The 26,709-nt window shown below is 49.3% G+C and overlaps 1 protein-coding gene across 3 annotated transcripts in view; it reads right to left on the bottom strand.

Annotated features, from left to right (window-relative positions):
• slc18b1 (solute carrier family 18 member B1) overlaps positions 1-26,709 on the bottom strand; it is a 141,641-nt gene that overhangs the window by 38,162 nt on the left and 76,770 nt on the right. For all 3 annotated transcript variants that reach the window (XM_072499757.1, XM_072499756.1, XM_072499758.1), the window contains 3 exons: positions 26,198-26,354; positions 23,291-23,427; positions 17,200-17,301 (listed from right to left, as the gene is read on the bottom strand). In XM_072499757.1, coding sequence (XP_072355858.1) covers positions 17,200-17,301; positions 23,291-23,427; positions 26,198-26,354 — 396 coding nt within the window. The remainder of the gene's footprint in view (positions 1-17,199; positions 17,302-23,290; positions 23,428-26,197; positions 26,355-26,709) is intronic.

The following is a 26,709-nucleotide window of genomic DNA, read 5'->3' as shown; positions in this document are numbered from 1 at the left end:
AGTGAATGGAGTGTTCAAGACATTTTATAAAAAATTATATGAAGCCCAACCCCCGGATGGGAGGGAGAGAATGATGGGCTTCTTGGATCGGCTGGAATTTCCCAAGGTGGAAGAGCAGGAAAGGGTGGGACTGGGAGCACAGATCGAGGTAGAAGAAGTGGTGAAAGGAATTAGGAGCATGCAGGCGGGAAAGGCCCCGGGACCGGATGGATTCCCAGTCGAATTCTATAGAAAATATGTGGACTTGCTCGCCCCGCTACTGACGAGGACCTTTAACGAGGCAAAGGAAAGGGGACAACTGCCCCCGACTATTTCTGAAGCAACGATATCGCTTCCCTTATGGAAGGAAAAGGACCCGCTACAATGCGGGTCCTATAGACCTATTTCCCTCCTAAATGCAGATGCCAAGATCCTGGCCAAGGTAATGGCAATGAGATTAGAGGAATGTGTCCCGGGGGTGGTCCACGAGGACCAAACTGGGTTTGTGAAGGGGAGACAGCTGAACACGAATATACGGAGGCGGTTAGGGGTAATGATGATGGCCCCACCAGAGGGGGAAACGGAGATAGTAGTGGCGATGGATGCCGAGAAAGCATTTGATAGAGTGGCGTGGGATTATTTGTGGGAGGTGTTGAGGAGATTTGGTTTTGGATAGGGGTATGTTAGATGGGTGCAGCTGTTGTATAGGGCCCCGATGGCGAGCGTGGTCACGAATGGACGGGGATCTGCATATTTTCGGCTCCATAGAGGGACAAGGCAGGGATGCCCTCTGTCCCCATTATTGTTTGCACTGGCGATTGAGCCCCTGGCGATAGCGTTGAGGGGTTCCAAGAAGTGGAGGGGAGTACTTAGAGGAGGAGAAGAACACTGGGTATCTTTGTATGCGGACGATTTGCTACTATACGTGGCAGACCCGGCGGAGGGGATGCCAGAAATAATGCGGATACTTGGGGAGTTTGGGGATTTTTCAGGGTATAAATTGAACATGGGGAAAAGTGAGTTGTTTGTGGTGCATCCAGGGGAGCAGAGTAGAGAAATAGAGGACCTACCGTTGAGGAAGGTAACAAGGGACTTTCGTTACCTGGGGATCCAGATAGCCAAGAATTGGGGCACATTGCATCGGTTAAATTTAACGCGGTTGGTGGAACAAATGGAGGAGGATTTCAAGAGATGGGATATGGTATCCCTGTCACTGGCAGGGAGGGTGCAGGCGGTTAAGATGGTGGTCCTCCCGAGATTCCTCTTTGTGTTTCAGTGCCTCCCGGTGGTGATCACGAAGGCTTTTTTGAAAAGGATTGAAAAGAGCATCATGGGTTTTGTGTTGGCCGGGAAGACCCCGAGAGTGAGGAAGGGATTCTTACAGCGTAGCAGGGATAGGGGGGGGTTGGCACTACCGAGCCGAAGTGAGTATTATTGGGCCGCTAATATTTCAACGGTGAGTAAGTGGATGGGAGAGGAGGAGGGAGCGGCGTGGAAGAGATTAGAGAGGGCGTCCTGTAGGGGGACTAGCCTACAGGCTATGGTGACAGCCCCATTGCCGTTCTCACCGAGGAACTACACCACAAGCCCGGTGGTGGTGGCTACACTGAAGATTTGGGGACAGTGGAGACGGCATAGGGGAAAGACTGGAGCCTTGGGGGGGTCCCCGATAAGAAACAACCATAGGTTTGCCCCGGGGGGAATGGATGGGGGATATGGAATGTGGCAAAGAGCAGGAATAACGCAACTGAAAGATCTGTTTGTGGATGGGAAGTTCGCGAGTCTGGGAGCGCTGACCGAGAAATATGGGTTGCCCCAAGGGAATGCATTCAGGTATATGCAACTGAGGACTTTTGCGAGGCAACAAGTGAGGGAATTCCCGCAGCTCCCGACACAAGTTGTGCAGGACAGAGTGATCTCAAAGACATGGGTGGGGGATGGTAAGGTGTCAGGTATATATAGGGAAATGAGGGACGAAGGGGAGACTATGGTAGATGAACTAAAAGGGAAATGGGAAGAAGAGCTGGGGGAGGAGATCGAGGAGGGGCTGTGGGCAGATGCCCTAAGCAGAGTAAACTCGTCGTCCTCGTGTGCCAGGCTAAGCCTGATTCAGTTTAAGGTATTACACAGGGCGCATATGACTGGAGCACGGCTCAGTAAATTTTTTGGGGTGGAGGATAGGTGTGCGAGGTGCTCGAGAAGCCCAGCGAATCATACCCATATGTTTTGGTCATGCCCGGCACGACAGGGGTTTTGGATGGGGGTGACAAAGGTGCTTTCAAAAGTAGTGGGGGTCCGGGTCGAACCAAGCTGGGGGTTGGCTATATTTGGGGTTGCACAAGAGCCAGGAGTGCAGGAGGCGAGAGAGGCCGATGTTTTGGCCTTTGCGTCCCTAGTAGCCCGGCGCAGGATATTGTTAATGTGGAAAGAAGCCAAGCCCCCGGGGGTGGAGACCTGGATAAATGACATGGCAGGGTTTATAAAGCTAGAGCGGATTAAGTTCGTTCTAAGGGGGTCGGCTCAAGGGTTCACCAGGCGGTGGCAACCGTTCGTCGAATACCTCGCAGAAAGATAGATGGAATGGAAAAAAGAAGGCAGCAGCAGCAGCCCAGGATCGGGAGGGGGGGGGGGGGGGGGGGAGGAGGAACCAGAAGGACTCTCAGGGTTGTTAATATATACTGTATAATATGTATAGGTCGTTGCGACAGATAATTATATATTGGACTGTTAAATTATATTTTTGGAGAGTGTTACTTGTGATAAGGCAGTTGCCAATTAGGGTTAGTTTTCATTTTTGTTATTTATTATTTATTCATTTTTTGTTTATAAAATAGGTCATTGTTATTTGTGTTGTTATAATATTGTGTAAAGGAAGCACAATGTACTGTGTTGGTTAACCAAAAATTTTCAATAAAATATTTATTAAAAAAAAAAAATCTTTTTAAAAATAAATTTAGAATACCCAATTAATTTTTTCCAATTACGGGGCAATTTAGCGTGGCCAATCCACCTAACCTGCACATCTTTGGGTTGTGGGGGCGAAACCTACGCAGACACGTGGAGAATGTGCAAACTTCACACGGACAGTGACCCAGAGCCAGGATCGAACCTGGGACCTCGGCGCCTTGAGTAATTTAACAAATCTTAACTAGTCACGAACTAGATGTTCTTTGAGCACTGATCCAAGCATTGCAACATGAAACCAGAAGTGGTGATCTACGAATTGAAGATCTGAAGTAAAGAACTTTGGAAATGGTACTACTAAAAAAAATCTACTAATCGACGATGAGAATCAACAGAATACATCTCAATGCTCTACTGGTCACCAAGGAAAAAGATGGATAGCTTGAAAACATCACAAATTCTTCATGTAACTGGTAACATAGATGCAAATTGGCATGCTTTGAAGCAGCAGTTTACCTTGTACATCGAGGCTCTAAGTTTACAGGCACAGTCTAATGAGCGAAAAATAGCATTACTGCTCACTGTAGCAGGTCCACAGGTGATCACTATGTTAGTATTTGAGCGAGAGGCAGATTGTGAGAACTGTCGTGCCATCGTTAAAAAGTTCGATGAGCACTGTATCCCGAAGAAGAACAAAACTTTTGAATGGCACACAGCAGACAGGTGAGTCGTTCGACACTTTTCCCAAGGGTCTAAAATTAAAGGCTCAGACTTGTAATTTTGCCACATTAAAATCATCAATGATTAGGGATCAAATCGTATTTGGCATAAAAAACAATAAAGTGTGTGAACGTCTTTTGAGGGAGAATGAGCTCCAGCTCGAAAATGCAATAAAAATTTGCCATGCCAGCGAGTTAGCTGCACAGCAAATCAACACGTTAAACACGCGAAGTTTAAGCGCAAAAATCAGGAATGAAGCCAACACCATAAATGTTGTGACGCACCCAAAAGCAAAACGTGGTCTCAACAGCAGCGGCTATTTTAAGCGATTGCCAGACGCCACCATTTTGTGTAAGCAGTGTGGAAATAGGCACTTACAGAGGCAGTGTCCCACCTTTGGGAAATGTTGCGCGAAATGCAAAGGCAAAAACCACTTTGCCAAGCAATGGTTTTCCAACAAAAGACTCACCAAAATCTATAAACACTGAAGAAATTAATTTAGAGGATACATTCTTCATTGATGTTGTTACTAATGAAGACAGGGCCATGTAGCCAAGCAAAATAGAATGTCTTTGACGAACAAAAGAAGTAGTAATAATGAAATATGTAATGAAGTGTAGCAAATGGATTCCTCCTAAGGCAACAAAGAATAATAATAATACTGCAGTCTCTGCAAGCCGAAATTTTACAAACAATTCATTAGGGCCACCTGGGAAATAAAAGTGTACAAGGAGAGCACGAGACACCGTGTAAATGAAGATAACTGGACAGTTTCTTTACTCATAAATCAAACGTTTATAAATGTCAAACTTGACACAGGAGCAAGAACAAATCTCATCAGTACACAGATATTGAAGCGATGAGAATCAAGCTCAAGCTTCTGAACGGACGAGTATTTTTAAAAAGATTATGATGGTCAAAAGATGAGTTCTTTAGGCGTGTGTGAGCTTGAAGTTCAAGTCGAAGCTAGAATCCATAAAGTGAAATTTTTAGATGTAGCCACAGATCGTGAATCGTTACTAGGTGTGGAAGCTTGTGAAACACTTCAGTTAGTTAAGAGAGTATAGAGTGCTGACTATGCTTTGAATGCGCACAGTGAATCAGTAGATTCAATAGTACAAGCATTTCCGGAGATTTTTCAAGGTTTCAGCCATTTACTTACCAAATTCAACTAAAGGATAATGTGCAAACTGAAATACCTGCTCCTAGGAGAGTACCATAACCATTAAGGGATCGGTTGAAAGCTGAACTTGATAGAATGACGAATCTGGGGATCATTAAGAAAATCGAAGAAACAACAGATTGATAAATTCAATGGTTAAGAAACGCAATAGCGATTTAAGAATATGCATGGATCCTAAAGACCTCAATGCCAACATTAAGCGAGAACACTATCCAATACCAAAACATGAGGAAAAAACAAGTGAAATGTCAGGTGTGACGTGCTTCAGTAAAACTAGATGCATCGCAGGGTTTTTGGCAACTCAAATTAGATGAAAAGAGTACAATGTATTGTACGTTTAACATATAAACATGAGCAAGAATGGCTTACTTTGAAGACACCTTTGACAACAGCTCTAGTGCTAGCATTTTTCGACCCGACCAAGAAAACCCAAATCTCGACAGATGCGTCGAAGGGTGGGTTAGGTTCAGTTTTGTTACAGCAGGAAGATGGAGAGGATTGGAAGCCAGTTGCCTATGCGCTTACGTCCACGACCGACTCGGATACACTCGAATTGAGAAGGAATGCCTTGGACTAGTCAATGGCTTGGAAATGTTTCATAGCTATGTGTATGGCCTACCAACTTTTCTGATAGAAACAGACAACAAACCATTGGTAGCCATCGTCAAAAAAAATCCAAGTCAGATGTCACCACGCATCCAGAGAATGACGATGAAGCTCCAGTGGTACAATTTTGAACAAATTTACACTCCAGGCAAGGACATCGTAGTTGCAAATGCGCTATCAAGAGCTACAGCTGTGCTGGAAAACAATCATATTGAAGAAGATGTGCAAGTGCATGTCAATCTGATAACAGAGACACTGCGGTGTCTGACAATAAATTGAAACTAATAATGGCAGAAACCAAAAAGGATGAAGTTCTGCAGATGGTCATCAAGAATCTCAACGAGGGATTGCCAAAAGGGTCATGTTCAAAGTACCACAGCATCGGAGCAGAACTAAGTGTAGACAATGGATTCCTCCTAAGGCAACAAAGAATAATAATACTGCAGTCTCTGCAAGCCGAAATTTTACAAACAATTCATGAGGGCCATCTGGGAATTAAAAAGTGTACAAGGAGAGCACGAGACACAGTTATTGGCCAGGGATCAACAAGAATATTCAAAGGATGGTAGAGAAATGGGCAACAAGTTAAAAATTCCAACATAGATAAATGAAAGAACCAATGCAGATGGGAGACATAGTGACACTTCTATGGCAGAAAGTAGGGATGGACTTGTTTTATCGGGAAGGGAAAGAGTATTTACTGGCCATAGATTACTTTTCCAATGTTCTTGAAGTGACACAGTTATCCAGCTCGTCAGCCAGGTGTGTTTTCATGCCTATTAAAGTTACTTAAAAAAAAATCAATGGACAGTCAGGATGCTCCATATCTGGCATTGCTCAGTTATCGAGCATCACCTTTAGCAATGGTTTGTCACCATCACAATTACTGATGAACAGGAAGATAAGAACAACGTTGCCATGTCTTTCAAATCAATAAGCAAGTCACAAAATAAACATCAACTGCAGTCTCAAACTGCATGACAGGTCAAAACTCATGACAGGTCAACCAAGTCTCTACAGCCTTTAGAACACAATGATAACTTAAGGGTGGAGGATCCTGATGGCTGGTTAAAGTGTGCAAATGTGATACAGAAGATAGGTCCGAGATCCTACAGTCATCTCAGAGAAATAATTTTTAAAAATAAATAAATGTAAGAGTGCCCAATTCATTTTTTCCAATTGAGGGACAATTTAGCATGGTCAATCCTTGCACATCTTTGGGTTGTGGAGGTGAAACCCACACAAACACGGGGAGAATGTGCAAACGCCACACGGACAGTGACCCAGAGCTGGGATCGAACCTGGGACCTCGACGCCGTGAGGCAGCAGTGCTAACCACTGCACTACTGTGCTGCCTTACAGAGAAATAATAATAATAATCGTTATTATTGTCACAAATATGCTTACATTAACACTGCAATGAAGTTACTGTGAAAATCCCCTAGTCGCAATTCAGGAGGAACAGAAGAGCTTTGTTAAAAATTCAGCAACCTGTTACTTCACTGTCAGCAGATGATGTGTGTGAAAACTTCGGTCTATCCAAACCAATGCAACCTAATCAAGAATCAAGTCTACAACCTGAAGATGCACAGGGTAATACAGTTCCAATAGAGGCATCTTCAGAGCCACTAGAACGTCAAGCAGATTTGGCGGATCAAGAAAAGCTTAGAATGTCAACGAAAAAAGCCTGACAGGCTGAATCTGTAGAGGACACTGCAACTGTAAATAATCTGAATTGCTATGCATATCATCTGTATGATAATTGGTTGAAATGATTTATATTATACTTTGTCAAAATCTAAAGGAAAGGGAATGTAATGTTATGCATAATCCTCGATTTTCTGACCAACAGACCACAATCAGTAAGAATGAACAACAACACCTCCTCCACAATAGTCCTCAACACCGGCGTCCCGCAAGGCTGTGTACTTAGCCTCCTACTCTACTCCCTGTACACACACGACTGTGTGGCAAAACTTGGTTCCAACTCCATCTACAAGTTTGCTGACGATACGATCATAGTGGGCCGGATCTCGAATAACGACGAGTGCAAATACAGGAGTGGTGCAGTGACAACAATCTCCCCCTCAATGCCAGCAAAACTAAAGAGCTGGTAATTGACTTCAGGAAGCAAAGTACTGTACACACCCCTGTCAGCATCAACGGGGCCGAGGTGGAGATGGTTAGCAGTTTCAAATTCCGAGGGGTGCACATCTCCAAAAATCTGTCCTGGTCCACCCACGTCGACGCTACCACCAAGAAAGCACAACAACGCCTATACTTCCTCAGGAAACTAAGGAAATTCGGCATGTCCACATTAACCCTTACCAACTTTTACAGAAGCACCATAGAAAGCATCCTATTGGGCTGCATCACAGCCTGGTATGGCAACTGCTCGGCCCAGGACCGCAAGAAACTTCAGAGAGTCGTGAACACCACCCAGTCCATCACACGAACCTGCCTCCCATCCATTGACTCCATCTACACCTCCCGCTGCCCGGGGAAAGCGAGCAGCATAATCAAAGATCCCTCCCATCCGGCTTACCACTCTTCCAACTTCTTCCATCGGGCAGGAAATACAGAAGTCTGAGAACACGCACGAACAGACTCAAAAACAGCTTCTTCCCCACTGCCACCAGACTCCTAAATGACCCTCTGATGGACTGACCTCATTAACACTACACCCTGTATGCTTCATCCGATGCCAGTGCTTATGTAGTTACATTGCATATGTTGTGTTGCCCTATATGTATTTTCTTTTATTCCCTTTTCTTCTCATGTACTTAATGATCTGTTGAGCTGCTCGCAGAAAAATACTTTTCACTGTACCTCGGTACACGTGACAATAAACAAATCCATCCAATAAGCAATTCTGTATATTAATATGTTAGACCTCCAATCAGCAGGTGGCAGTAGACTACAGCATGTGATACTGCAACCTTGGGGAGTCTGGATGGAGTCTTGAGGAATCGTCGTGGATAGTCGTGTTCTGTATTAGCTCTCGTATTCTACTTGTTAATAGTTTACAGTTAGTTAGTATTATTAGTATTGTTTTCTACCCAGATTATTGTAATTTAATAAATCTTAACTAGTCACAAACTAGGCATTATTTGGTACACTGACTCAATCATTGAAACGCACTAGAACGTAACAATCACTATCATGATATAGGAAACAGGGTAGCCAATTTGCACACAGCAAGCTTCCATAAACCCTAATGTGATAATGGTTAGAAATCTGTTTCTTTGTGATGTTGGTTGAGGGATAAATATTGATCAGGACAGTGAGCATAATTCCCGTGCTCTTATTCAAGAGCCATTCAGCCCATCGTAACTGTGCAGGCCATCAAGCACCTGCCTATTCTCATCCCATTTTTCAGCGCTCGATCTGTAGCCTTGTATGTTTCTTTTTCTTATAAATTTAGAGTACCCAATTCTTTTTTTTTTCAATTAAGGCACATATTAGCGTGGGCAATCCACCTACCCGGCACATCTTTTTGAGGGGGATGAGACCCATGCAGACACAGGGAGAACGTGCAAACTCCACACGGACAGTGACCCGGGGCTGGGACCGAACCAGAGTCCTTGGCGCCGTGAGGTAGCAGTGCTAACCACTGTGCCACCGTGCTGCCCCGTAAACTTGTATGTTATGGTGTTTCAAGTGCTCATCTTAATTGTTACAAGGGTTCCCGCCTCCACCACCCTTTCAGGCAATGAGCCCAGACTCTTACCATCCTCTGATCCCCTGCCCCTTACTTTAAACCGATAACATTGCGGTGGTCTGGAGTCACATATAAGCCAGGTCCATATGTAAGGGTGGCAGATTTCTTTCCCTAAAGGGCATTAGTGAACCAGATGGATTTTTACGACAATCAACAATGATTTCACAGACGCCAGGTTATCAGTGAATTCAAATTTCACCATCTGTCAGTGGTGAGATTTCAACCCAGGGCACTGGAGCATTATCCTAGGTCTAAGGATTACTAGATTTATTACCAAGCATTAGCAGTGACAATACCACTATGCTATCCCCAAAGAGTTTAACATCTCATCTGCAAGACAGCACCTCTGATCGTACAGTAATCCCCCAGTGCTGCATGGGAATTCCAATCTTGATTTTTGTACTCAAATTCTGGAGTGGAATTTGAACTCCCGATCCTTTAGGCTCGGTGCAACCAGTGCTATCATATGAGCCATCGTTGACATCTATCCAGAGCTATTCATTTATTTGATGTACAGAAATAATATTATATCCAGGGAAATATTGAAGATAAACAAAGCATTTAGGGATTATTATAAGGAGCTGTACAGGGCGGGCCTGGGATGAAGAGGGGACATGGGATGGTTTTTAGACGAACTGGAGTTTCCGCAGTTGGAGGAAGAGAAGAGGCAGGCGCTAGAGGAGCCCTTGGGGCTGAGGGAGGTATTGGACCATATAAGGGGTATGAAATCTGGGATGACCCCGGGGCCTGATGGTTACCCAGCAGAATTCTGTAAGGAGTTCATGATGGACCTTGCACCTCATCTCTTGGGGGCGTTTCAGGAGGCTTTGGAGAAGGGGGAGCTGCCAGAGACGATGACACAGGCAACTATGACACTGATATCAAAGAAGGGAAAAGACCAGTTGGAACGTGATCTTGACCCCCATCGAGAGCCCAGGTACCAGACGTCGTGGTGTCCATGAAGGTATTTGACCGGGTGGAGTGGTAGTGCCTGTTTGAGGTTCCGGGAAGGTTCGGGCCAAGGTTTGTGGCATGGGTGCGCCTGTTATACGTGGCACCAATGGCAAGTGTGTGGACCAACGACATGGGCTCCTGAAATTTTGAACTGCACAGGGGAACAACGCAGGGGTTCCCGCTGTCACCGCTGTTGTTTGTGCTAGCAATAGAGCCTCTGGCAATGGCTCTTAGCGGGTCGACAGAGTGGCGAGGGATTACAAGAGGGCGAACGTAGTATCAGGTGTCACTACACGCGGACGATCTACTATTGAATGTTTCGGACCCGCTGGGGAGTATGGAGAGTATTATGGGCTGTTGGGGAAATTTGGGGCGTTCTCGGGATATAAGCTAAATGTAGGGAAAAGTGAAGTGTTCCTGGTGAACAAGATGGGTCGGCGGGCCAAACTAGGGGGGTTGCCATTCAAGGTGGCCAGAGACAGTTTAAATACCTGGGGACTCGGGTAGCGAGGGACTGGGCGATGCTACATAAATGGAATATAGCAAAGCTGGCGGAGGAGGATCTGCAGAGGTGGGACATGCTGCACTTGACTCTGGCAGGGAAGATCCAAGTGGTGAAGATGACCATTCTGCCGAGGTTCCAGTTTATATTCCAGACACTTCCGATCTTTGTACCGAAGGCCTTCTTTTGAAAACTGGATATGATTATCTCCGACTTTGTATGGGCAGGGAAAGTGCCAACGGTTAAGAGACAGAGGTAGAAGGGAAGGTTGGCGTTGTCGAATCTGCTACATTATTACTAGGGAGCGAATGTGGAGAAGGTGAGATGGTGGTGGGAAGGAGAGAGGGCAGAATGGATTAGGATGGAGGAAGAATCCTATCGGGGATCCAGCTTGAGAGCTATGGTGACGATGGCATTGCCAATGGCGCCAAGGAAGTACACGGAGAGCCCCGTGGTGCAGTCCACAGCAAAGGTGTGGAACCAGCTGAGGAGACATTTCAGGATAAAAGAGATGTCGGTGCTGGCGCTGCTGCGCAAAACCATGGTTTTGAGCCCAGGGGGGGAACAGATAGATGGTATAGAGGTTTACAGCATGAAAACAGGTGTTCGGCCCAACTTGTCCATGCCACCCAGTCTTTACCACTAAGCTAGTCCCAATTGCCCGCATTTGGCCCATAACCCTCTATACCCAGCTTTCGCACATAACTGTCTAAGTGCTTTTTAAAAGACAAAAGCCTCTACTACTGCCTCTGGCAGATCATTCCAGATGCTCACCACCCTCTGTGTGAAAACACTGCCCCTCTGGACACTTTTGCATCTCTCCCCTCATACCTTAAACCTATGCCCTCTACTTTTTTCTTCACTGTCCACTATGCCACCAATTTTGGTGTCATTTGCAAACTTACTAACCTGGCCTCCTAAATTCTCATCCAAATCATTAATATAAATAACAAATACCAGTGGACCCAGCACTGATCCCTGAAGCACACTGCTGGTCACAGGCTTCCAGTTTGAAAAACAACCCTCCACAACCACCTCTTGTGTTGTCAAACCAATTCTGTATCCAATTGGCTACCTCACCCTGGATCCCGTGAGATAGCGCTGGTTTAGTTCACTCGGCTAGACAGCTGGTTTGTGATGCAGAACAAGGCGAGCAGCGCAGGTTCAATTCCCGTACCAGCTTACCCGAACAGGCACCGGAATGTGGCGACCAGGGACTTTTCACAGTAACTTCATACTTGTGACAATAAAAGATTATTATTATTATTTAACCTTATGCAACAACCTACCATGTGGTTCATTGTCAAAGGTATGTACAGGAAGTGGAGAGAAATGGGGTTGGTTAAGGTGAGGGATCTGTATCTGGAAGAAGGGTTTGCCAGTATAGAGGAACTGAAGGAGAGGATAGGGCTCCCGAGAGGAAGTGGGTTTAGGTACCTGCAGGTAAGGGACTCCACACGGAAGGTTTGGAAAGGGTTTCCCAGTTTGCTGAGTGATGTACCTTCAATTCACCGAGAGGCAGAGAGAGCGAGTGAACATTAGGCTTTATTAATCATGAACTTGCCCAGCCAGAGTCGATTGTACAGATGAATGCCGCCCACAGACGGCCAATCTATATATGGCCCTGGTGAGGGCGGAGCCAGAGGCGGAGCCCACTGGGTTTACAGTACAGTACCTGGAAGCAGCTTATATCATCACTTCCAGGTCATAAGTCATAGGTTATAGTATCATACATGCATTAGGTGAATACATTCACCACATTCACCCCCTGTTAAAAAAAATCAAGTCCAGCGGGGGTGACGTGGGGTCATTACATATTCAGTCTATCTGGAGGCCGGATTGTTCTCTTCGACCTCCTCAGCTCTGGCGGTGCGGTGGGCACGGTTGTTGCAGGTGGTGATTCCAGGGGTGTTGTGCCTGGAGCTTGAGCCTCAATCCGGCAGGTCGGAGACGGTTGGGGTGTGGGAGTAAGCAGGGGGTGATGGGTGACGGCAGTGTCAGCACGGGACAATACAGAAGACCCAGGGGAGCGAACGGGGCGCTGGTGGTGGCGGCGGGCAGCGGGGCGAGTTGGCATGGGAACCAGCTGTCGCCAGATCCCGTATGGAGACCGTATCTTGCCGTCCGTCCTGGTGCGCGATGTAGGCATACTGGGGGTTGACGTGGAGCAGCTGGACCCTCTCGACCAGGGGGTCGGTCTTATGGCTTCTCATGTGCCTCCGGAGAAGGACTGGTCCCGGAGTTGTCAGCCAAGATGGAAGCGAGATCCCGGAGATGGACGTCCTGGGGAAGCTAAACAAACGATCGTGAGTGGTCTCGGTTGTGGCAGTGCAGAGGAGGGCGTCGGGGAGGACCTCCTGCCAACGGGGGATCTGGAGACTTCTAGACCCGAGGGCCAGAAGAACGGCCTTCCATACCGTCGCGTTCTCCCTCTCCATCTGCCCGTTTCCCTGCGGGTTATAGCTCGTAGCCCTGCTCGAGGCGATGCTTTTGCTACTAACGTAGCTCATTGCTCATGAACGATGTGCCCCTGTCGCTTTGGACGTAGGCAGGGAAACCGAACAGTGTGAAGATGCTGTGCAGTGCCTTTATTACAGTGGCCGAGGTCATATTGGGGCAGGGGACAGCGAAGGGGAAGCGGGAGTACTCATCGATGATGGTGAGGAAGTATATATTACGGTTGGTGGAGGGGAGGGGCCCTTTGAAGTCAATGCTTCGGCGCTCAAAGGGCCGGGAGGCCTTTACCATTCGGTTCTTGTCTGGCGGGTAGAAATGCAATCCCTGGTCATTGCCTTGACCTCCTTGGTGGAGTAGGGCAGATTGCGGGCCTTAATGAAGTGGGTAAGTCGGGTGACCCCCGGATGGCAGAGGACATTGTGGATAGCCCGAAGTCGGTCACCTTGCGCCCAGGCACATGTGCCGCGGGACAGGGCAGCTGGGGGCTCGTTGAGCTTCCCAGGACGATACTTGGTATCGTAACTGTAGGTGGAGAGTTCGATCCTCCACCTCAAGATTTTGTCATTTTTAAATTTTGCCCTGTTGTGCGTTGTCAAACATGAAGGCAACCGACCGCTGGTAGGTGACGAGGGTGAACCTCCTACTGGCGCCGTATAGTTGGGGACCCAATGGGCGTAGTATGAGAACAGCCGCAGGCATCGTTTTAGGTCCTTGAGGCTGTGAGGAGGGGGCGCATACGGTCAGGGTCGGGCCCTAGGACTCCGTTCTCCACGACATAGCCGAGGATGGCTAGTCATATAGTACAGAAGACGCACTTTTCTTTGGTGTATGAGAGATTGAGGGATTGGGCGGTCTGGAGGAACCTCTGAAGGTTGGCGTCACAGTCCTGCTGATCATGGCCGCAGATGGTCACACTGTCCAAGTACGGGTATGTAGCCCGCAAACCGTACTGGTCCACCATTTGGTTCATCGTTCTCTGATTGACCGAGACCCCGTTAGTGACGCCGAAGGAGACTCTGAGGAAGTGGAAGAGTCGGCCGGCTGCTTCAAAGGCAGTTTAGTAGGGCTCTTCCGGGCGGATTGGGAGCTGGTGGTAGGCCGACTTCAGATCGACCGTTGGGAACACACTGTACTGCGCGATCTGGTCGACCATCTCTGCTATGCGGGGGAGGGGTACGCATCCAGTTGCGTGAACCGGTTAATTGTCTGGCTGTAGTCCACAACCATCCGATTCTTTTCCCCGGTCTGGACGACCACCACTTGCACTCTCCAGGGGCTGTTGCTGGCCTCAATGATCCCTTCACTCAACAGTCGCTGGACCTCCGACTTGATAAACATCATGTCTAGCGAACTGTACCGATGGGCTTACAGTCAGGAGTGAGGTTCGCAACGAGTGAAGGGGGGGGGGGGGGGAGAGACCTTGAGGGTCGCGAGGCTGCACACAGTGAGGGGGGTGGCAAGGGTCCGCCGAACTGTAAGGTCAGGCTTCGGTGATTACATTGAAAGTCCAATCCGAGCAGTAGGGGGGTGCAGAGGTGGGGGAGGACGTAGAGTTTAAAACGAGCATACTCTGCGCCCTGCATCGCGAGATTGGTGATACAGTACCCCAGGATCTGAACTGAATGGGACCCGGAAGCAAGGGAGATTGTTTGGGAGGCTGGGTAGGTGTGGAGGGAGCAGCGCCTTACCGTGTCGGGGTGGACAAAGCTCTCCATGCTCTCAGAGTCGAAAAGACAGGGGGTCTCGTGCCCGTTGACCCGGACGACCATCATGGAGTTCTTCAGCTGTTTCGGCTGCGACTGGTCGAGGGTGACTGCGCCCAGCTGCGGGTAGCCTGTGTGGTCGGTGGAATTACAAGATGGCGGCCCCCATGAGTCGCACGTGTCGAGCTGGGGCGAAGATAGCAACCAAGATGACCGCCTGCATCGGTCGCACGTGTTGCTCGGTGCCGGAGCCGGCGGCCAAGATGGCGGCCCCCATGAGTCGCACGTGTTGGTCGGTGTTCGGGCCGGCGACCAAGATGGCGGCCCCCACGAGTCACACAATGCTGATGACGCATCTGATTCGGGCGTTCCGGGCAGGCACGCAGCCACATTGCGGGGTCTGTGGGGCTGCGAGTCCATGGGTCAGGCCTGGTGCGTTTTCGATTTCTGAGCCTTAGGTCGGCCCAGTCAGACTCTAGCGAAGTGCCCCTTTTTCCCCAGTCGCTGCACATCGCTGTGCGGGTCGGGAGTAGCATTGCCGTTCCCTGGGCTGGGCTGTGCTGGGCTGGGCTGGCACACGCGAGGCGTAGGCTTGCGACGTAGTCGGGTCCGACGGGGGCTCGCGACGTGGGTGTCCACGAGGGGTTCGTCAGGCCCGCGGGGAACGCACTGAGGTTCTGGTTGGCCACCTCTAGCAAGGTAGCTAACTTTATCGTGTCCCGCAGGTCGGAGGTCCCGTTTTCCAGCAGGCGCTACCTGATGTAGTTCGAGCGGACCCCCGCCACGTAGGTGCCCCGGATCTGTGAGTTCATGTGTTCTTCCGCCGTCACATCTCGATAGCTGCAGTTCCTCGCGAGTAGAGTCAGGGTTTCCAGATACTCGTCCAGCTATTCTCCGGCACGTTGACGGCGAGTAGTCAGGTGTCTGGCGAACACCTCATTTACGGGCTTCACGAAGTGTGCCTTGAGGGTTGTGACCGCCGCCTCGTACGTGGCCGCTTTCTCGATCATTACTGAGATTCGATGGCTCACCCAAGCGTGGAGGAGTCGCAGCTTGAGGGTCTCTGTGGGAAGCGTTGTCGAAGCATCGAAGCCAATGTTCGAATATCTCCTTGGCTTCGGACGTGTGGGCATCGAGTTCGAAACCTGTCTGGCTTTAGAGCGGCTTCCATAGTGCTGATTAATAAATTGATATACCTTCAATTCACGAGAGGCAGAGAGAGCGCGTGAACATTAGGCTTTATTAATCATGAACTTGCCAAGCCAGCGTCGGTTGAACAGATGAATGCCGCCCACAGGTGGCCGGTCTATATATTGCCCGTGAGGGACAACCCCGGAGCCCACCGGGGTTACACTACAGTACCTGGAAGCAGCTCGTATCACCACTTCCAGGTCATAGGTTACAGTATCATACATGCATTAGGTGAATACATTCACCACACTGAGGTACACCCTGTTGGAGCTACCGCTGCTTCCGGATGTGGAAGGAGAGGGCAGGATCGGAGACATCTATGGGTGGCTGGGAGAGTGTAGATGTGAGCAGGTGGTGAAGGAGTATGGAGTGAGGCACTACGAAGGGAAAATGACCTCTTCGTCTGCAAGGATGAGACTGATACAGTTCAAGGTGGTACACAGGTTGCATATGACTTGGGGAAGAATGAGTGCGTTCTTCCAGGGAATGGCAGACGAGTGTGAAAAGTGCGGGCGGGGACCAGCGACTCACGCACATATGTCCTGGGGCTGTGAAAAGTTGGAGAGATTCAGGCCGGGAGTGTTCGTGGCCCTAATAAGAATAGGGGGGGGGGGGGGGGGGGGGGGGGGGGGTTGAGCCGAACCCTTTGGTGGTGATATCTGGGATATTGGAGAGGCCGAAGCTGATGATGGGGAGGAAGGCCATTGTTGTGGGCTTTGCCTCTCCGATTGCCTGGTGACTAATGTTATTGGTAGTCAGCAACGCCACCGGGGATAGCGCCCTGACTGGGGGATGTATATGAATTTGGTTGGAAAAGATTAAGTACGAATTAAGGGGTTCAGCGGAGGGCTTCAAGGCATGGTAGGGAATGTTTGTGACCGTATTTGAGGAGCTCTTTGTCGCGAGGTGGCGAAAAAGGGAACAATTTGTACAAACTGTATAGTTGTGTGTTGGGGAGCTTTGCTCCCCGAATTGTTTATGTTTTTGTAACCTCTTACACAAGTTTGGAATAAAATACATTTAAAAAAAGAAATATTATAAATAGCTTTTGAAATAAGACTCCAATTGTTGGGACCATTTATTTACATTCATACATTGAAATTAAGATTTGATTTACAGTAGTTTTGAAAGCAAAATTTTTAAATCAAATTTATTTAAACGTTGACTAACAAAAATGAATAGAACTGATGAGGAAGTTTATCATAATGATAAAGAATCTGAATTTAGGAAAGCGAGGTTTAACAACACAAAAGACATCCAAGCTAGACTGCGTACTTACTGGTGTCCTGTCACTTAAATATCCAAGTAATGGGGAGGATAGAGCATATGACAGAGCGAATCCCAAGAATACTAATCCTACATATCCAGGTTGTAAGTCGAACTGAAGAATAAGCAAAAAAGATTATATATTCAACAAATTTTAACCGAAGTAACCTTCACTTGGATATAATTCAACAATCAAAATATTGAACAATTTGTACCTTGGGCGGGGCGGTGTCCGGATCGACGCCAGTGGCCACCGGACATTCCTCTCCGAAGGGAGCCTTCTCCAGAACAGATGGATAATAAGCAATGGCGGTGTCGGACTTGTGGGCGCCGACCCCGTCGCGTATGCCGGTTCTGGAGAAGCTAACCACTGTGCTACCATGCTCAAGACATCACGATTTATTTTCCCAAGTTCCCTAAAATCCATGCCTTTCTTAACAGTAAGTACTGATGAGAAATATTCCTGTGGGATCTCACCCATCTCTTGTGGATCCGCACGTAGATGACTTTGCAGATCCTGAAGAGGCCCTAATCGCTCCCTAGTTACTCTTTTATCATTTATGAATTTGTAGAAGCTCTTTGGCTCATTTGAAGATTTGTTTACCTCTTGTTAGGGATTCCCTCACCATTAGACATTGTTTATAAGCATCTATTTCATCAAATCCTGCTGTCAATTAAACCATTGAAGCATGATTCTCCGTTGGCCAACGCCAAAATTGGGAAAGGCGATAGACTGAGAATCTGTCCTCAGGCCAAAATCATGGCCGGCGCTGGGCACCCGCCAGAATGCCATGCTCCAGTGCCTCAACACACCCCATCAACCCTGCATTCTACTCCGCATATACAGTAAACGTTGTCCGCACATCATTAGTGGGCCCGACCTGGTATTCTGGGAGGAATTACCGAATAGTGGGTTCAAAATCTGGAGACAGACGCCGTGGCCAATGAGGGAGGGAGGGTGCGAGAATGAGAGGAGGTAGGACATGCAGAGGCATGACCACGGGCTGCCGGTCCTGCCACTGGCAGGGCTGGCTGGCGGTGAGGGGACTCTGCCAGGCCTGGGGGAGGGCAGCATGGGTGACTAGGTTATGGTCTATGGCTCAGGTTTCCTCATGGGACCAGGGTGTCCAGGCATGGCTGCCAATGCCGCGGCCTGCAAGGCAGCCATCTTGCTACGCACCCCACTGTCCGGCCTCCATGGTCCATGGTTGTGCAGAGTGACACTGGCTGTATGTGTGCAAGCACCTCAGCCCCCAACTTACCTACGCCGTTATTCACGGTAGCATTGTGGATAGCACAATTGCTTCACAGCTCCAGGGTCCCAGGTTCGATTCCAGCTTGGGTCACTGTCTGTGCGGAGTCTGCACATCCTCCCCGTGTGTGCGTGGGTTTCCTCCGAGTGCTCCGGTTTCCTCCCACAGTCCAAAGATGTGCAGGTTAGGTGGATTGGCCATGATAAATTGCCCTTAGTGTGAAAAATTGCCCTTAGTGTTGGGTGGGGTTACTGGGTTATGGGGATAGGGCGGAAGTGTTGACCTTGGGTAGGGTGCTCTTTCCAAGATGTGGTGCAGACTTGACGGGCCGAATGGCCTCCTTCTGCACTGTAAAAATTCTATGATAACCACCCTCCACTCCATCAACCCCGTTCCCTCTACCCCACCAATACAGCACCCCACCAACAATGCACCCCAGCCACCACCCTCCACCCCACCAACCCTGCACCTCAGCCCATACCCTTCACCCCACCAAACGGCACCCCAACCACCACCCCACCAACCCCGCACTCCAGCCACCACCCTCCACTCCATCAACCCGCACCTTCCGCCCCCCCCAGCCCACACCCCTCACTCCACCACATGGCACCCCAGCCCCCAACCCATCCCCCACCGCATTAACCCTGCACCCCAGCCTTCGCCCTACTAACTCTGCACCGTAACTCCCACCCAACCATTCCCGCATCACAGCCCCCACCCAACCATTCCCGCATCACAGCCCCCACTCAACCATCCCCACACCCCAGCCCCCACCCAACCATCCCCACAACCCAGCCCCCACCCAACCATCCCCACACCCCAGCCCCCACCCAACCATCCCCACACCCCAGCCCCCACCCAACCATCTCCTCACCCCAGCCCCCACCCAACCATCCCCACACCCCAGCCCCCACCCAACCATCTCCTCACCCCAGCCCCCACCCAACCATCCCCACACCCCAGCCCCCACCCAACCATCCCCAAACCCGAGCCCCCACCCAACCATCCCCACACCCCAGCCCCCACCCAACCATCCCCACACCCCAGCCCCCGCCCAACCATCCCCACACCAGCCCCCACCCAACCATCCCCACACCCCAGCCCCCACCCAACCATCACCACACCCCAGCCCCCACCCAACCATCTCCTCACCCCAGCCCCCACCCAACCATACCCTCATCCCAGCCCCCACCCAACCATCCCCACACCCCAGCCCCCACCCAACCATCCCCACACCCCAGCCCCCACCAACTCTCCCCCATCCCCCCCCAACCAACTACCACCCGCCAGCACATGGCCCACCCAAGGGCGACACTCACAGTAGCGCTGGACAGGGCTCGTGTGTACCGACAGCACCTGTTTTTGGAGGACCTGCCGGCCCGGGCATGCCGTCGAAGACTCCGGCTGAGCAGGGAGGACAGTGCGGCATATCTGCCAGCATATGGCGCACCTGGCACCGCAGGGATATGGGGGAGGACACCCGCTACCAGTGGACGTCAAGATGGTGGTCATCCTGAATGTCTACTCCTGGCGGTCCTTCCAGGCGCCGATTGCTGACCTCTCCGGAATCTCATGGACCTCAGTGCATGGGTGCATCTACGCCGTCATGGAGGCGCATATAATAATAATAATCTTTTATCGTCACAAGTAGGCTTACATTAGCACTTCCTGTGAAAAGCTCCTAGTCGCCACATTTCGGTGCCTGTTCGGGTACACGGAGGGAGAATTCAGAACGTCGAATTCAGAATGTCCAAATTACCTAGCAGCACGTCTTTCGGGATTTGTGGGAGGAAACCAGAGCACCCAGAGGAAACGGGGAAAACGTGCAGACTCTGCACGGACAGTGACCCAAGCCAGGAATCGAACCTGGGACCCTGGCGCTATGAAGCAACAGTGCTAACCACTGTCCTACCGTGTGCCGCCCATATGCCTGGTCGCCTTAATGGTTCAAATTCAATGTGGACAGAGCATGGGCCCATGACGGGCCAGTCTTCACAAATCGAAAGGGGTTCCAGTCGATGGACGTGCAGCTGGTGTGTGACCATGAACTGCACATCATGCACGTCTGCGCCCGTAACATGGGCAGCTTGCACGATGCTTTTATCCTGGCACACACGACAGCTCCTGACCTCTTTGAGGTACACCCTCTGCTGAGGGGTTGGCTCTTTGCAACCAGGGATATCCACTGCGATCGTGGTAGACGATGCCCATCCTGAGGCCATAGCCTAATGCAGAGATGTGCTGCAACAACGCCCATGCCGTGACCAGGGGCGTAATCAAGCGGTGCTTCGGCATCCTGAAAATGCAGTTCAGGTGCCTGGACCACTCTGGATGGACCCTCCAGTATAACGCTAGGAGAGTTTCTCCCATCGTGGCTGCCTGCTGCGTCCTCCATAATATCACACAGCAGACTGGCAACGTGGAAGAGGAGGATGAATGTCCAGCTTCACCCAACAAGGAGGAAGCGGAGGCGTGCAAGGATGGGCATGACAGTAGGCCCGGGCAGGCACAGGATGCCGCACAACATGTGCGCCAGGACCGACACGCATGAGATGCTCTAATAGTTTCCAGGTTCACCGACTCAAACCCTCTCCCCAGCCGACCACTCCCTCCCATGAACACCCTCCTTTTGCTGCCCCCTCTCCCCCTTGTAAACCCCACCGTGATTCCTACCTGCCTCACCACCGGGTGTGGGCCTGGGTTGGCAGTAACACAGAGTCTGGGCGTTGGGATGCAGGATGATGACGACCCTCTCCGAGATGAGCTCTGGGGCTCCAAACTGTCTGACTCCTGCCCACGGTAGCACTTTCCACCATCCACCTGGATGATCCCTGCATGCGACCATCTAATGGTCCCACCGAACCCTTGGGGTGACAGAGGGGAATGGGATGGAGAGGGATGGGGGTGAGGCATGGAGTAGTGAGCACTGGCTGAACTGGGTGCCTGACCCAAGCCCACTCCCACCACCCGCTCATCTTCCACCCCCCTTTCTGCCCTTAGGGGCCCTAATGCTATGTCTCGGTGGATCTCTAGGTGGGACATCAGAAGTGGAGGCCACCTGCTGCGATTTCTGCCCTGTGACTTGGGTCCCCTTCGGTGGCCATTTCTGGGGTGACTGGGCCTGGATGGGCCCGGCTGCTGCCGAGTGTCCCAGCTGGCGCGGTGCTGCACCACCCCTGCGGGAGTCACCGGCATGGGCCCCATCACCTCCTCCTCCCTCAGAGTGCCTGATGGCCCCTCAGGCTGCTCCTTGGGATGGGGTTGCGAGCGGAACTAACCGCTGAGGCTCCGCCGCCACCTAGCACTGCTAGTGCTGGAGGCCCGCTCCCGTCTCAAGTAGGGTCTCAAGATCTTAATGCTTGCAGCCATGGAGCACAGGGAGTGGACCGCCTCCTTCTGGGACTGTGCCACATCAGCCAGTGGCTGCGCCACCTCCCTGTGTGCCTGCCTCAGGTCAGCCAGCGCCAAGGCAATGCCGCCGATGCCCTCAGCCATGATCCACGCTCTGGAGCGCTGCTGCAATATTCAGGTGGCCCTGGTTCTTGGCTGCCTCTGACAGGGCAGCCCTGTCCTGGGCGTCCGCCACCACCCACGCAGAGTGCCCAGACCTCAGGAATCTTGACCCATGGCCGATACCTTTGCCCCCAAGGCCTCCACCACAGACACCACTGTGCAGTGTTAGCACACATGGTTGTCTCCACCTTCTGCCTCTGCAGGTAGTTGCACTCCTCCAACTGCATAGTAGGCGCTAGATGGTTGCTGACACCCCCTCATGCAGCCCCTGGCTCTGTGACTGCATCTCCACTATCGATGGTCCTTCTTTTCCAGAAGCCGAAACCCGTACGGACGGCAGCTAGATCCTACTCCGACTGTCCACTTCTCGGGGGTTCCTACCTCCAGCTGAAGTACCGCAGCACGTGTGTGGTGTGTACCAGATAGCGCCCCAGGAACCTCTTCACCAACATGCCCAACTGAGGTGAGTGTCTCTGGGATGGTGGAGGATGTTGGAGACAGCGGTGTTGGGAAGTCAGTGTTATTTCTGGACTGGTGCTCCGGGGTGTCTCAGGCTGCTGCTTGAAGGCTCCCATCGCTGTCCATGTTCACTTCCTCGCTGTTATCCGCTTGGTGTCGGGGTAGGGGGACACCAGAATGGCCCACGTCATTGCCAGGCGAACCTGCAAGACACAAGGCATGATTGGATTGCGGGTTGGAGTGGTGACACACATGCCTTGGAGAACCGCAACTCAGTGGGGTCTCGTCTGCTTGCCCAATGCCGACCTCTGCCTCGCCGACTGCCCTCTCTCCGGGCCCACCAACCAGGCGTCCAATATGGTCTCCAGCTCAGCATCTGTAAACTGGCATATCGCTCTCCATGCTGCCATCTTGTTGGCTGGGATGAGTGTGTGGGGAGTGGACTGCTAATATGCGACTGCCTCTCAAGTGTCAATCCCAACTCCGGTGTAATTACATACATACAATTTACAGTGCAGAAGGAGGATATCCGATGCAGGTTCTCATGTGACGCCGGTGCTATCCCATTATCAGTTGATTAATTGCTCTGGGAGCAGCCCCAATTTTGTTGTCATAGAAATCCACTGATTTAGTCTCTGAAATGGAGAACCCAACCCTTGTTATTTTTTAATTTATTTTATGGGAGGTGGGCATTGTTGGCTAGGCCAGCATTTGTTGCCAATCTCGAATTGTCCTGGAGAAAGTGGTGGTGAGCCACCTTCTTCAACTGCTGAAGTTTCCTGTGTTATTAGGAAAGGATTAGATCACCAATGAGACTTCCTGAACTTAAGGAAACACAAAAAATACAACACAAAGAAATTCAAAGGAAGGAATTCTTACCTTCTCAGTCACAAACAGTGACACGGTCGGATCCAGAAAGCCAATGCAAGAACTTATAGAACATAGAAGTAGGCACACTAAAGCTATTTTTGGAATTGCAATTAAATTCCAGAACGACTCTTTGCTGGCAATTCCATCTGAAAATCCAAAACATTGATCACATAGTTAGTACAAACCTTGAGCATTACTGAAAAAGAAGACTTTTTTTGATGTCCCTGTCCTTTACAGGGCCCAATCTTATCCATGACTGGTTCTGCACAACACGAACTGCCCAAATGGTTGGGAGACTTGTTACAACCAGTTTTGAGCAGGTTTGCCAGATACACACTGAAGGATTCCTTCACATTTGCAGGACTTGCATATCAATAGCAGTGCTGTGTCTATATGCTCAATTGACATTGCTGGCCTGTTCACCAATGCTCCACTTAAAGAAGCCATGGATATATATGCTGCAGCACCATAAAATGGTAATGTTGACCCTCCACCATTGGGTGAATCAGTATTCATTGAACTTATGAACTCAGAAATGTGTGCAGTTGAGTTCAGTTTTAATAAGACAGTTTATGCCCAAATAGATGGTGTTGCCATGGAATCCCCTCTCACAAACATTTGTTGGCTTCCATGAGAAATGAGCCTTTGATGGAATGATACCTCATCTCCTACCCCTTACATATTTCAGCTATGTAGATGATATGTTTGTTATATCTAAATCTGCAGCTGCCTATCATAATTTCCCTACATGTCTTATTAGGCTTCATCCCGCATTCAAATTTACATTTGAAATGGAACAATCAAATGAGCTCCCTTTCCTTGATGTACTAGTTGAGAAATCTGCCAGGGATTCTCTACCACGGTCTATTGTAACCCTACCTTCACTGGTCAATATACGAGTTGGGATTCTTACAGCTCTTGCAGTATAAACACTGTAATGTTCTTTGTTAACATTGGCCTCGTCAGCAACAACTTAAATAGGATCTGAGCCACTTGCTCACTATGAAAGGTTGATGCTGAAATAGAGTGTATTAAAGGCATCCTCTGGCTACCCTGATCAGCTCGTTTTGCAGTGTATATCGCGCAAACTCATGAACCAAAAGGTGCCCAGTCTATCTCGGATTCTTCTGGGTGGGAAAGGTAACTAAAATATTTGAGCAACAGGTGAAGCTAGCTGTTTCAAGCAGCTACTATGCAGTAGCAACATGAGTGGGATTCGCCACTAACAGGATGCTGTTGTCAAGCCAAAATGATGTTCTGCCTATTACACAAATGAGTAATGTGGCATAGAAACACAGAATCATACAAAATAGGAGCAGGGGGAGGCCATCGGTCCTTCGAGCATGCTCCATAATTCATTATGACCATGGCTGATCATTGAACTCAATAGCCTCATCCCGCTTTCCCTCCATATCCTTTGATCCCCTTTGCCCCAAATAGTATATCTGACTGCTTCTTGAAAAGCAGTATATGAATTTTATTGCCAGTGTGAGGCTAGTTATGTAGGCCGCATGTCCCAATGGCTGGTGGATCGTATCAAACAGCCTGCCCGTTCAGCTGTTCATAACTGATAAGATACAGACTGTTACCACCCAGCCCGTGCTTGCAAAACTCAAAACACAGTATCCAACATTAAATGCGATTCTGCAATTAGACAACATTTGCTAAATAATCCTCTGCGTGCTAAGATTATGCTGACAACCAAGTTAAGATTGCTGGTCAGGCTTGCTGTATGATGCATTTGTGTGTACTTGAACCACATATATTAATACACAGGGCCCTGTTCATTGCAGAGAAAGGACATGTACACACACTGCTAGTATTGCAGCTGAACAAAATAAGACACAGCCACTTGCTGGTTCATTCTTCAGGGCAATGGTTTGACTATTCAAGAGTCAAACTGTCGGATTTAAATTTCAAAAAAAGCCTGGTAGTCAGCACTGTCAGTTACCATCAACTGGTGTATTCTCCATGGCAACTCCTCTACCAATCAGAATCCACTTGCTAATCTATCAGCACTCACAAATTTGTTGTTTTCCTCACATTGCTATTCTTGTGAATTGTCCTAATGAGTGCAAGATGGAAAGCTTCGACAAAAAATGCCCTTTTCAGCAACAAAGATTAAAATATCTTCCACTGTATTTTAGTTATAGCACCCACAATTGTATAAATGTTATGGTCTTGGTGATTTAAAAAAATTGTTCATGTGACATGGGCGTAACTGGCTGGACCTGCATATTGCCCATCCCTAATTGCACTTGAGACGGCAGTTAAGGGTCAGCCACATTGCCGTGGATCTGGAGTCACATGTAGGCCAGACCAGGTAAGGATGACAGATGTCTTTCCCTAAAGGACATTAGTGAACCAGCTGGGTTTTTACAAAAATCAACAATAGTTTCATGGTCACCATTAGACTTTTAATTCCAGATTTTTAGTCAATTCAAATTTCACCAACTGCCAGGGCGGGATTTGAACCCGAGGTCTACCATGCCAGGGCTATGCAGGTAGAGATCACAAGTGATCCGCACCCACATGACTCCTGGCCGCGGGGCCAGTGAATCACGGGAGGCCGGACCATAGGGCGCCGGGCCTGCTAAAGAGATGCAAATAGGTCATTAAGGTTGATTTGCATTTATTTACAAACCCCCACGCATCATGGACCTCGTTCACACTGCCAGCGGGAGGTCACAGCATCACGTTGGACGCCGTTTTCGATTTTCCCCCAACACTTGATTCTCCATCCCATTGGGGAACGCATTCTGAGCGGCTCCCGCGCGACGGAGAATCCCACTCACAGTCTTAGAAATTTCTAAATGACACAATTGTTTAAAAATATATTAAAATATTTGCCTATGGGAACCATCTCAATAGAAGTTAATTATATTTCTACAGTATACTTAAAATGCAGAGCCTTACCATAATTTTGTAAAATGCACATGTTCAAAGGTACCATTAGAAGAACGATAGATCCTAGTATAAAAAAAGGAACTTCATATCCAAAAGACTGGTACAAAAAGCCTCCAATAGGCGGACCCAATATTAGGCCAAGCCCACTGAATATTTCCAGAAGTCCCTAAAAGAGAAACATTTGCAGTTTGTGTTACAGTGACTTTGTTTGCTAGAAATATAAAATCATAAAAAGTTACATTTACTATTTTATTACAAAGTGTAGTCAGCTTAAGCAAGTTTTTCCCTTCTAAGTTTCTCCTCTCCCCTCCCCTCCCAAATGGCAAGGTAGTGTTACACTGACCGTTAATATGGAACACAAATGGGCATTATTCACTAACTAAGCATTGACAAACTAGTTGCTCACAGGATTATTCCAATGAAGCCAAATCCTGTCCTCTGACGTTCCTCATTTCTACTACAGGGTGGCGAAATTGCTGGATAAAAATCAGGTATCGGAACGGTTTAATTCTCCCTTTTCT

This window comes from Scyliorhinus torazame, chromosome 4 (genome assembly GCF_047496885.1).
Source record: "Scyliorhinus torazame isolate Kashiwa2021f chromosome 4, sScyTor2.1, whole genome shotgun sequence".
In the NCBI taxonomy this organism is placed as follows: domain Eukaryota; kingdom Metazoa; phylum Chordata; class Chondrichthyes; order Carcharhiniformes; family Scyliorhinidae; genus Scyliorhinus; species Scyliorhinus torazame.
This window is presented reverse-complemented; position numbering and strand designations above follow the sequence as displayed.